Raw genomic sequence first — 12,058 nt, forward strand, 5'->3', positions numbered from 1 at the left:
CAAAACCACCTCCTTGAGAAACTATGCAAAATCAGTTTGTCTGGGGGACCAAGTGCAGCAGGCGGCAAGGACCACATTGGGAGATTAAAGGGGAAAAACCCACACTGCTTTGTGCTTGTCCACTGCAGGACAAGCCCTGAGCACTATAGGATGCGTCATGAGAGGCACCAGGGAGAAGGGGAAACATGTTCTTCGACTCATGGCATTTGCCAACGACACCCCAAAACCAGAAGTGATCCTGACTGCAGTTTATGATACTACCTGAGAGACACCTGGCCACCGCATAGAGATGGGTGGCTATGAACCTTAAGGGTGCGTTGTAAGTACACACACTTGTAGGGCACTAACCAGATTAATGCTACAAAAAGCCTTTTCTAAGGCATAAAAATCAGGATGCCTCATAGCACGGTAGCATAGGACTGTGCTGGAACCCTGTCTGGAGCCCGGGTCCTGCCAGTTGTGCCATCTAGCATGAGTCACAGCACAACCCCATAGCTCTGGGCCTGGTTTTTCCTTTTCCTTTGCTATATTCTGACATGAAATGAAAAGAAAATGAAAGTAAACATTACTGTGAATGTCCACATCTTTTTCTTTCTTGTTAATCTGAGCTCAGACATCTGATCTGAAACGTAATAAGCTGCTGCACATTTCATTAAAAGGATCAAGCAGAAGGAATCTCCTAAGATACTCATTGAAGGAGAGACTCAAGAGAGACATGATGACCCAGCACAGGGGAAATCTCTGACCAGGACCAGGTCCCCAGGTTGTGGGACACCAGCATACAGTAAGACAGGCCACCCTGGCTGAGAGCAATCAACATGCATGGCAAGAGAAGACCGGAAAGCATTCACAGCCAGAATGCTTCTTCCAAGCCCACTTTGGCCCAGGCTTCTCATAAACTGCCTCTGGCTAAAGGAAACAAGAAGCAAGTCTTTTCTGGAATTTCCTGCATGCACAGCCTGGATGTCACCAAGGCTATGCAATGTCACAGCCCTGTGCAGGGCACACCAACCAGTTGAATTATCTCCCAAAGTTTGTGAAAAATCTCTTGCAAGACAGGGTTTTCTTAGAATAAACCTAAAAATCTGCACTCCTTGCTCTGGCTACTGCAAAACACAAATGCATCTGGTCTTCCTTCTCTGTGGCTGAAACCTCCTTTCCTGCAGAGCCAGATGTGCTCTAAGCACTGTTGTGTAACAGCTGTGTCCACCTCTGGGAGGAGATGCCAGCAGTAAAGTGGGAGCAGCAACAACAGAACAGCAGATGTCTTGGTACAGCTTTACCTTCCCCTCTGCAGGAGTCAAAGGAGTCATAGATAGTAACTGCGGAACTGGCCAAAACAAAGCCTGTGTTGCTACAAACAACGAGATCTTTCTGACCATGCACAAAAGCATGACCATGTTTAGCAGCTAAAAGCATGGGAATAGCTCCACTCCTTCAAATTATGATAGGCAGCTCCAGTAAAATGGAGGTAGGAAGTCGCTGCCCATTTTTGTTATTGCCACTGGATGGCAACAGACGTTAAGCAGAGACGTTGAGTTATTACTGCACAAACCACACATGCGCTTGTTGTGATCTACCTTCTATTTAAGGGGAATGTGCTTTCAGCACACCTAGAAGACCCACCAGAAAGGTCTCTGAGGGATTAAGCCACAGGCTGACAGTAACAGAGCCAGCAGGACTGTTCCGGGGTCAGGTTGAATGCTGGACATTCACTTTGTACAGCTTCTCCATGTATTTCCTGGAGCATGCACTCAAAATCAATTTTTGTCTTGCCAGCCCAGGGCAAACTCTTCTGATAAGACATGCAAAGTATATTTAATGCCATGGGTATGAGTGAAAAACTACTTGGTGGAATGAAAGCATCACACTGGGAAATAGTTAACACTTGTATGTGAAACTGACGGCTGACTTTTGAAAGTTACATAAACCTGGCTATGCACTGGCCAACAGACACAGATTTATGCATAAGTGTTAAAAACACATCCAGGCTGTTGAACAGTTTCACCTGAGCCATCCGTTTCCTATGAACCTCCGGAAATACTGGACTAGCACTGACTTGCAGTGGTACCACAATTTGGAGGTGACATGTTACAAGGAGTTAACAGGAAACAATGAAGGTTTTTCTGTTTTCTATCTTCTAACAAGCACATACTCACACCTTGTTGCTATTCTCTTAATGACAGATAACTATAATTAAGATAATTCTCAGGTAATGAATGACGACAGTGTTCCTGCTTTGGGTGACATCTCTCTGCTGCACCTCCATTGTGCGGCACTGCCACATCTCCCTCTATTCTCATCACTTTGGCTGAGTGTGGCCCATGACAAATGCCTGCCAGGTGCATCTGAGTTGGTGTATGACACACATGATGCAGTGACGAAAAGCTCTACCAAGACCTCAAGTTCATGCTATGAAGTCCCTGTCCCCTTGGATGTGCTCTGCCACATCATTTCACTGCCAGCCAATGTGGCTCCAGGCTGATGGAGGCTAGGAGGACCCGTGGAGATTGTCTGGTCCCACCAAGCCCATTAACACATCCCTGAATTCACCTTTGATAACTTAAAGACTGCTGAAGGGTTTCACATTAAATCTCCAATGAGGGACAAGCTCTCCTTTCCTAGGTCAGAAGGAAAAGCCCTATACTTTCAAGGTGAAAATTTAACTACCACCCAGACACGGCAACCTATGCAGCAAATACCCATGACTGGAAGGTAGTGTAAACTAGACCCCATTACCACCTGTATATCCTTATCCTGTGCCCACCTTGCAATACCTTGGAATCAGCTTTAAAATGTTACACAAGATTTAGCAATAATCTTCTTGAGAGGCTTGGGTTTGTTTTCCTTGCCTTGGGCACTAGAGTGTCTCGAGGGAGAAAAGCACATACTGAATTAGCCTTTGACACACCACAATTAGCTGTCTTGTGTCGGTCCTGGAGGAAAAGTGCTTGCCACTACTGTCCTATGGGAATGCAGATAGGAAACATGGACACACTGCAACAGAGAGAAAGTCTGCTTATGCACGCAGGGATTTTCTCTGACCACCATATGAGAACAAAGCTCTGTTAGCATCAGTCTAGTAATAGAAATTAAATGAGACACAAACAATAGGCAAAAAAAAAAAAAACTGAATACAATCAAGAAGCACTGAAAACATCAAAACTGAGGGACAGTCAATTAGGTGCCTGTGTGATATTCTCCAAATTCTTTCCCAAGTCCAAGACCAAACTGTTACGTGTCTGCCCAGAACAGCACACAGAATACAACATGGCTGCAGAGCCCCAATGCTAGACACTGCAGGAAGGCTGTGTAAGGCAAATTCAATCAGCCCTACAATCAGCTTCTAGGGTTTGTGCAGGGCCTGGGCCAGTCCCAGTCCTACAAAAGGGGAATTTGGGTAGGGAGAAGGAGATGATTGGAACTCATTCTAATTTTGAGCAAACTAAGCGATGGGCAGCATGACATTGTGAGCTCTGAGAATCTGTCAGGAAAACATAAGTATTAATCGTGTTCCTATTCAGCCTATTAATGTAATTACCACTAAGATTATCAGTATTAACATCTTATATTGCCCTACAGATCTTGCAGTCCTCAGCACATTGTGCAAGATCAGGCTGTTTCCTTACTAGATTTACACGCTTGGGTTCACAGCACTAGATAAATCAGTTGTAAAAGTGTGCCACTTAAACATGTCTACCACATCTCCAGGCCATCATGTGGTCAAACACACAAATGCAGACAGAGGAAGATGCTCTCTAGGCAGCCGGGCTGGGGTTTGCCCGCCTCCACCTCTAGCTAGCTGCTTCCAAGGAAGCAGCAGCTCTCTCAATTGCAAAACAACACCTGACACTACAGCTGTGGACATCCGCTGCCTCCCAGCCCAGCCCTGGGAGATGGCAGAGCAGGAGCGGGGCAGGAGTGGGGCAGCCCCACTGCTGCTCCCTTTCTCTCACGTCAGCCTACAAAGCCAGAGGCACACGAAGGTCCTGGCTATTAGAGCTGCATCTTGCAAAGAATGAAATGCCTTTTCCTCTTGTGTGCCTTTTTAACTAAGCTGGTTACAGGCTGCAGGGACGCTGGCAGTGTCAGCGTGCGCTGACCATGTGCTACCCCTTGGTCCTCCGGGTCTAGTTCAGACCAAAAGCTGGTAGTGCCTCTAGAGGTTTGGTGGGTCCAGGCAGACCTCAGTGCCTGGCACAGCAAGCCCACCCCTGGCTGGCTGTACACTGGCTTTGGACGGATCCTACGGGGAGACAAGTGCCCTTGAGCCCACCTGTGTACCTGGGAAGTGTCCTGCCTTCCATCTCCCAGAGCTGGATTAGGGAAGGGGCTTTCAGAGGGGCACACAGGATGCCCCCGCAAGGCACACAGAGCTGGGATGAGCATGCCCAAACCACTCGCCACCCTGCACTAGCCTGGAAGCGTATACAAACCCCTCATTATTCAGGATGGATGGTGTCAGCCACTGTGAGAGATTCATTTAAGCTGAACCAGCTTCAGAAACATCCAGACCCACCAAACTCAACCCCTGTCCTACAAATATCTTTTTTTGTCTAAACTTATCTTCAAAGACATTATCCTTACATTTCTGGGAGGGACAGGACCACCTCCCTGGTTGCACCCTTTTCCTGGGGCAAGGCAGGTATTTCAAAAGAAACAGTAATTTGTTGCTCTTTGTCCTCCAGATGCCTGATGTACAAATCAGCCTTATACTACTGGGGTTCCTGCTTGATCCAGTATACATTTAAGCCTAAAAGTTATTGTTGCTGGCATCTTTTATTGTTTCCCCAAAACAATAAAAGGGGAAGGAGAAAAAGATGATGATGGGAAGGTGTGATCATATGTGCATTGTCACAGGCATGCCCAGCTTTGAGCTGAGGTTTTCTAGTGACAGCAGCTCCTCCTGCTCTGCACTACTAACATCTGCCCTGCAAGGAACAGCCACTGCTTCCTCCTCCCACTTCTCATCAACACTTCAAAGAACAGCATAAACATCTGCATTTACCTTTCTGCTTATTTAAAAATGGCAGTAGGGGTGAAGCCAAGAGACTTCTCCTTCCAGAGTCCTTGGAAGATACTTTACTTTGGTTAACAACAGTTTCTTCAATGGGTTTCTTCAGGATTATTCTTTCCTTCAGCTCCTCAGTGCTGATGGCAGAGGCTGGGGCTTCAGCACTTACTTTTGGTGCAACAAAGGAGCATTTCAGATAGGATGTGGACTCTGCCAGGTTTTCCCTGTTCATCCTGCTCTCTGTCGTTTTACTTGCTTCATAGTCTGAGGCATCAGTGCGCGAACTGTTCTCTTCCTTGATAATGTCCATAGGCTTCATCACAGGGGAGTCCTGCTCCCTCTTTGGGCTCTCTTCAGAGGCCGATGAGGCATCACAGGACTCAATGATGAGCTCACTGTCGAGCTCAGCCTCCCGCTCCTCTCGTAGGATGCTGTACTGTATGGAGGGGGAGGCAGGTGATGGAGGGGGGCCTCCAATATGGCTGAAGGTCATGTAGTTGGAGTGCAGCACCTCCTCAGCAGCCAGTGGGTCCTCTGAGACCAGCTCGATCTCAGAGTCCCCTGATTCAGCGCTGCTGGCTTCATTATCCAGGGGCGAGGAGGCGGTAGGGCGCCCAGGTTTGACCCGCTGGTCTCTCTTCTCAGTGGAAAGGGCTGGCGACTGCTGCACCTCTGGGGTCTCAAAGGAAAAGCTTTTTGCTTCCTTGATGGCACTGATGAGTTCATCCTCCGACAGGCTGCCTTTGCCTTGCGACTCTGAACCGGATGGTTCTGCCATCCAGAAAGGAAGAGGAGAAAAAGGGAAAAAAGTGTTAAGAATGAGATTTTCTGGCTGCTTAGGCAACAAACACAATAGATTTCATGCCAGCACAGATCCCTCTGGCAGGGCTGGTAACACAGGCAGAAAGTCTCCCCATCTGGGATGACTAACAGTAATAACAGCTTGCCCTTACAGAGCATTTCCCATGCACATACTTGTTACAAAAGCGGTATCATTAGTATCGTTTACTGAGGAAACAGCTGGAGAACAAGGCAGTGCTGCTCAGTGCTTGGCCAGTGGCACAGCAGTATGGTTTTCACCAGGAAAACCACCCACCATGAGGAACACAGGCTCAGGCCACACATGACAGTGTCTGACTGTCACCAACAGATACAGGTCTGTTCCAGGGACAAACACACATGACAGGGCTGGTGGATTTCTGACACCACTGGTCATAACAAGCTATGTGCAGTAGTTTTGTCAAACTTTAACTTTCAGGTATGGAAAGTTTCAGGTCAGAATTTTTTCTAAGCTTTTTTTCAGGAGAGCAGGTGGCAAATTTTCTGTTTGATTTTATCTCAATTAGGTCCAAGACTGAAACTCCTATTTTTACCTTAATTCTTTATAACATTGAGAACTATGTTAACCAAAATCGTAACTGATCAACTTGTCACTCAAAATTTGAAACAAAAAAATTCTTCTGCATTTTCTGGCTCACACTGGAAGAAGACAGAGAGTAAAAATGAACCCTTGAAAAGGCTGCCTGGTCACCCAGGATTAGCAAGGAGATCACATCCCCTACTAGAAGTGGACCCAGCACCAGAATTTCTGCGTGTTCTGGCTGTATACCACTTTACCATGTAGGATTTTGTAATGAAATAACAAATAAAGTAAAATTGCATGCAAAACGTTCACAACATGAGGCAACGGAGACAGTATGAACCACTGTCCTGTGTTAGCGCGTGGGCAAAGATTTCCCTTGATCATTCACAGAGCACCAGCAAGCAAAGATGCCCTGGAGCATCAGAAGCAAGGCCAGCCAGGCTGCCTCAGCCCGTCTGTGCCAAGGGGGACCACAGCAGCAGTGCACACCCTATCTCCAGCCAGCACCTGGCTGCCACTGCCTCCTGCTTTCCACCTCCCACATCACTGACCCAGAGATCTCTGCCATCCACACACAAGACCCTCCCTGTTGAGGGGAAGAAGGGCTGAATTCCCCAGTGTTGTTGAAACAGCCATCAAGCACAGGAAAACTGTCCTCCGAGCGAAGTGCTCATTCATTAATTTTATACCATTATTAACGTGACAGAGGTAACTGAGTGGCATTGCAGGCAGTGGAGGTTCAAGAAAGCCATCAGAAAGGTAGACCATCAGTTTCCTTTTGCTGATGCTGGTGAAGAGAACCATGCAGCATGCAGCCTGTATCCACATATCTGGGGATGCCATCAGGGGTAAGTTTTCCACCCCCTTGGTTGTAGGTGGGATCCCTGAGCTGACCTGTTCCCAGTGATATTTGCCTTCAGCCCAACTCCGCTTCAGGTGCAGCCACTGGCATCAGCCCCCCCCAAGCCCACTCAGCAAGACTGACCACCTCAGGAAGCTCCTCTACAACAGGGGGTGGGAAAGAGATTTTATCAGACCTGACCTGCGATAAAAAAATACTATTTCTGAATATTTCCTGACTAAATTTTTCATGGCAATAGCACGATTTCTTCCTGGTCATATGCTTTCCCCAGGATGAATCAGATAAAGGGGGAGATTTTAATTATAGCACCCAAGCCATGATGTTCTGCTGGGAAATGGGAAGAAAAACAACCTCCCCATATCCCTTCAAGCAATTCTGGTTTGAACGTCTGCAGTACACATCATCGGTAATTTTGAGCACGTATCGTTGCCATGTCTGCAGCTCCTCCAACAAAACATCTCTCTTGTAACACATTCCTCTCACATGAGAAAGTCCTTCTGCAACCCATGGTATGGCCATAGTCAGGATGAAGGTGTTTGGGGCTGTTCCGACACACTACTGCGTCGACGCTGCTACGTTTCTGTTGCATTGGCTGTGCTGAGCAGGAGCCTGCGCACCCTTTTCCTCCGGCTGCAGGAAGCCTGCGTGAGCTGCGCCACTCTCCCGCATTCCCATGTGTGAGCGTTTTCTCCCTGAGCGATGACTTAATCCGGCAGGCATCCGAACAGGCATGTGACTGCCAGCCCTTGTAGCGCAGCAACGCACCGTCGCTCGGCTTCACCCCATCCTGCCCTCGCTGGCAGTTTGTAACTCTCAGCCATGGCATTTACCTTGCAAACAAAGTCCTTTGTGGGTGTCACATCTACCACTGGCACGGGAAAGCATGTAAATACCCACCGCCTGTCAGCACCAGCACGGTGCATAAACAGACCACGTCTTCCTTCCCCAGAAAGAAGATGGCCAGTAATTAAAAGTAAACCCTTTTAAAAAGCCCTGATCCAAGCAGGGGGGAAGGAGGGGTTTTGCCAGAATACTTGAGGTGTACCTAGGAGGGACAACTTTGCTGGGTCACTGAGTAGAAACAGGGGGTTTCTACCCAGTCGTAGGTTTTACATTTCTTCCTCACTTACGAACACAGAGTCTGGCGCTGCATGTCCCTGGCTGCAGGAAAGGGGGAAAATCGAGAGAAAACACCCTGCAGGAGCCAGCCCCTAAAAGAACCTGCCTGCTTCTTTCCTTAACGCAGTAGGATCAGTAGTGATTCTGGCTTTCCAGCACCCAGAGGCAAGGCAGTGGGACCTCCCACAGCTACTCGGGCAGTGCTGGGGATCAGCTTTGCCCATGGAAAGGTACATTTCTGTGTTGACAATTACGCCAGCCGCTCCAGTGCCTCCCAGTCAGGCAGCAGCTGTGAGGCTCAGCCATGCGCTGTTCAGCTACTTCGATGGAATACGGTTATCAAGAGTCACAAAGGCAGCCTTGAACAGTCATCGAAGACTGAATAAATAACAGTTAGTGCCTGGAGTTCTTAATTACCTTGTAGTGCAAAAAGTGTAAATTGATAAAAAAATGGCACATCTCTGAAGTAGCATGTGATGTCACCTAGTCAGACAGAAGAAGAAAAATGGGATTCTGAAGTCTATTTACAATCTAAAGTTTCTGGCTGATGCAGGCAGGATAAACTCACAGCTGCAGTGAACTCTATCTCTTTTCTTTGTGTGTGAAAAGTGTACAAATGCATACACAGTTTTGGGTAGGAGCTAGGTATTTCTCTAAGGGTAGGTATTAGTCTGGGTGGAAATCCCAAACTGGAATTTTAAGGAAATTCCAGTTGATTTTTAAATGTTTCTAGATGCCATCAAAGCAATGGAAATTTCAGCTTGGGGATGTTCATTGTCAGATGTTCCTTGACAAAGGGCTAGGATTCCAGGACACTGAAATTCAGTTTTAAGCCTGAAAATTCTTTTTCCTGTTACAGAACTTTATTCCTTTTTAAAACACTACACTGCTTTTGTTATTTTAGCAGTGTGAAGAGGGAAAATGAAGAATAGATATTAAGTACTACTGCAGTAATCAGGCAATAAAGAAATATATAAATATGGGATTTTAATGTCCCCCCAACAGAAATCAAGAGCCTTTATAAAAGACTGGCCCTTTGATCCTCCAGTCCTCTTTGTAAATAAGGTGACAGCATTTCCCTCAGCACTTTTTAAAAGCAGCTCTTTCACTTGAAAACAGCACTTACTTTTAACAATTTAACCTTATACTCTGCAAGAGCAAAGAGGTGTTAAAACAGACAGCAATATTTAAAATATGAACCCAGATGTTTGCAGTGCCCTGGTCCCACACATCTCATTTCCTTTGTGGAGCATGGCCAGCCATGGTCACTCCAAAATCACCATGATCCAGCCCGAACTGTTGCCTGGCTGACAATGTCCTCAATGACACACACCAGCTCACAACTTCCTCTTAAGGAGAAATCCCCTTGGGTACCAGGCTCAGCAAGCCTGTATCTGGCCCCAGCCATCCTCCTGGGCAGCTCTCTTCAACTTACTTCTGTAGATCCCCAGCCCTGTCTTCCCCTCTTCTCACAGAGAAAGGGCAGCCCACCCTGAGCAGTGTGTTAGTGATGGGCAGCACAGTTTGCACTCTGCTTCAGTTTGACAATGTAACTGATGCTTGAGCAGATCAGAAAAGCCTCCAGATATGGACACCCATTAATGTCTGCTCACACCCCACAAACCCATATTAATTCTCTAGCATGCAGGGCTACAATTGCAACCACTCTCTGAATACAAAAATAACTGGTGCCGTGCACCAGCATTACCTGTGCCAGAAGACGGTGGCGTGACAGACCCCGGGCTGTCATCTTCTGGCTCTGACACTGTCACTGTTGGTACCACCTCGTGGCTTGGCTTCAGGCCAGTCTCTGGATGAGCTGGGCTTGACTCTTTGCTGACAGCTTCCCCAGCATTTTCTGTCTTGGTGAGTGTGATCTTGATGGGGGCTGTAATGTCAGAGGCACTGTGCTGATCTCCAGACCTTGTGTCTTCAAGCTGATCTTGCTCTTTGGCTTCCTTCATGCTCTCTGAAGCCGGTTGCTGAGGTTCAGCAGTGTAGCTGGATCTGGTGGATATTCCCTGGTACTTATCGATAAGGTCTGGGCTTTCGTCTTCTGAGTCAGGCTCATGTTTCTCTTGGTACTTTATTCCTTCTGATCTACTTATGTCCATGTATTTATAAGCTTCTACTTTCATCGGATCTGCTAAGGTTTTATCAACTTCGGTAGACTCTGCAGGAGTCATCTCTATTCCCGAATCTGAGCTAAACAAACCATGGGACTCAAACCCAGTCACATCTTGAACAGGATGCCCCAGTGCGTTAAACCCCTCTGTGCTGCCCGAGCAGGGAATGGGGCTGTTTTCCTGCTGATAAATGCCCATGTAATAGGTGGAGTCCCGTGGGGTGGTGTAGTGGACGTCCGAGATCAGAGAGGTGTAGAAGGAGCTGTCGCCCCCATTGGCAGTGGAGCCGTAGTCAAAGAGGTGTGAGGAGCCCGTGACACCTAAAGCAAAGACACAAAAATAATGCACAGTGAAGAGACAAGCGCCTGCATGCATCAATCTTTCTGCAAAGCTGTACTCACTCCCTGCTGATTTTAGATTCAGTTTGTGCACTGAGCTTAGGTTTGCTTGCAAGCTCTTTGAGACTGTCTCTTACTATACCTTTGGGCAATAGTGGCACATCTGTCAGACAAAGCTTCCAGCTGCTGTTGTATCTTAAAATAGCTATAACGATGCTGATAGCTGCTAAGAGTTCCTGGCCAATATTTATCCAGCCTGTGTATAAAAATCTTCAGTGGCAATCCCACAACCTCCCTCACAATTCAACCTAGGAGCTCACCATCAAATATTCTTAAAAAAAAATAAAATCTAATGTCCAATACAAACCAAATCTAGAGCTAAAAGGGGTTGGGTTGGTTTTGTTGGGTTTTTTTTGTTTGTTTTTGTTTGGTTTTTTTTTTGCTTTTAATGCAGAGGAATGGAAGAGTTTCAACCTAATGAAACTTTTAACAAAATAAATCTGCTGGGCAGAAATTTAGGTGCAAAGTTTGTAGGCAGCTTTAGATTTCATTTTCACTTCTAAGAGTAACCACCCTAAGTTTGTGAAATAGCAGGGCAGAGACTAAACAGCCTCATTTTGTTATTTCCACATGCCCAAAAAGCCGTATCCTGTGTGCATCATCTACAAAGCATGCCAGCATGAAAGTGGTTAAACCTCTTACCATACCCATGCATCATTTTTATTCACCACCTCTAATTCCCTTTGTCAAGCTTTAAGTTCCTGGGGATGATGCTAATTAAATTACAAACAATGGCCACTCTCTATTTGCAGCATTAATATAAAGCACAGTTCAACAACGGGAACGGCGAGATCCCCCATGAGGGAGGTGGGAGGTGGGAAGACAAATTTTTATAAGGGCTGAGGGAACAGGGATGCAGAGGAACAGAGCTAATGCCTGTAGGAGCTGGTGTCTGTAGGAGGGCGGTAGCCTGTTAACTGCTTGCGCGCAGATACACATTGCATCGCAGAGGCTGGCTGGCTTTCTCATCACCCTGCAAGGGATGTGGGGCTCCTGACATGCTCCATGTGTGCCATGTCCAGGGCTTCCATGCACAATGCAAACTGGACAGTAACATTAAAGGGGCATTTGCTGCTGCTGCAAAGCCAGAAAATGGGTGATGTCAGCATGAAAGCTCCTGAGCTACTTGCACTTCGTTATTTTCATTCTCCTCGCACATTCATAACAATACCATCT

The 12,058-nt window shown here is 46.9% G+C and overlaps 1 protein-coding gene across 1 annotated transcript in view; it reads right to left on the reverse strand.

The window, feature by feature from the left end:
* Positions 1–12,058, reverse strand: part of RTN1 (reticulon 1) — a 118,020-nt gene that overhangs the window by 44,718 nt on the left and 61,244 nt on the right. Inside the window, exons 2-3 of the mRNA XM_061462684.1 lie at positions 10,067–10,804; positions 5,009–5,785 (exon numbers count right to left, since the gene is read on the reverse strand). Coding sequence (XP_061318668.1) covers positions 5,009–5,785; positions 10,067–10,804 — 1,515 coding nt within the window. The remainder of the gene's footprint in view (positions 1–5,008; positions 5,786–10,066; positions 10,805–12,058) is intronic.

Source organism: Pezoporus flaviventris, unplaced genomic scaffold, assembly GCF_033815535.1.
Source record: "Pezoporus flaviventris isolate CSIRO_AGI_PZ_B2104156 unplaced genomic scaffold, CSIRO_AGI_Pfla_v1 ptg000035l, whole genome shotgun sequence".
NCBI lineage: Eukaryota > Metazoa > Chordata > Aves > Psittaciformes > Psittacidae > Pezoporus > Pezoporus flaviventris.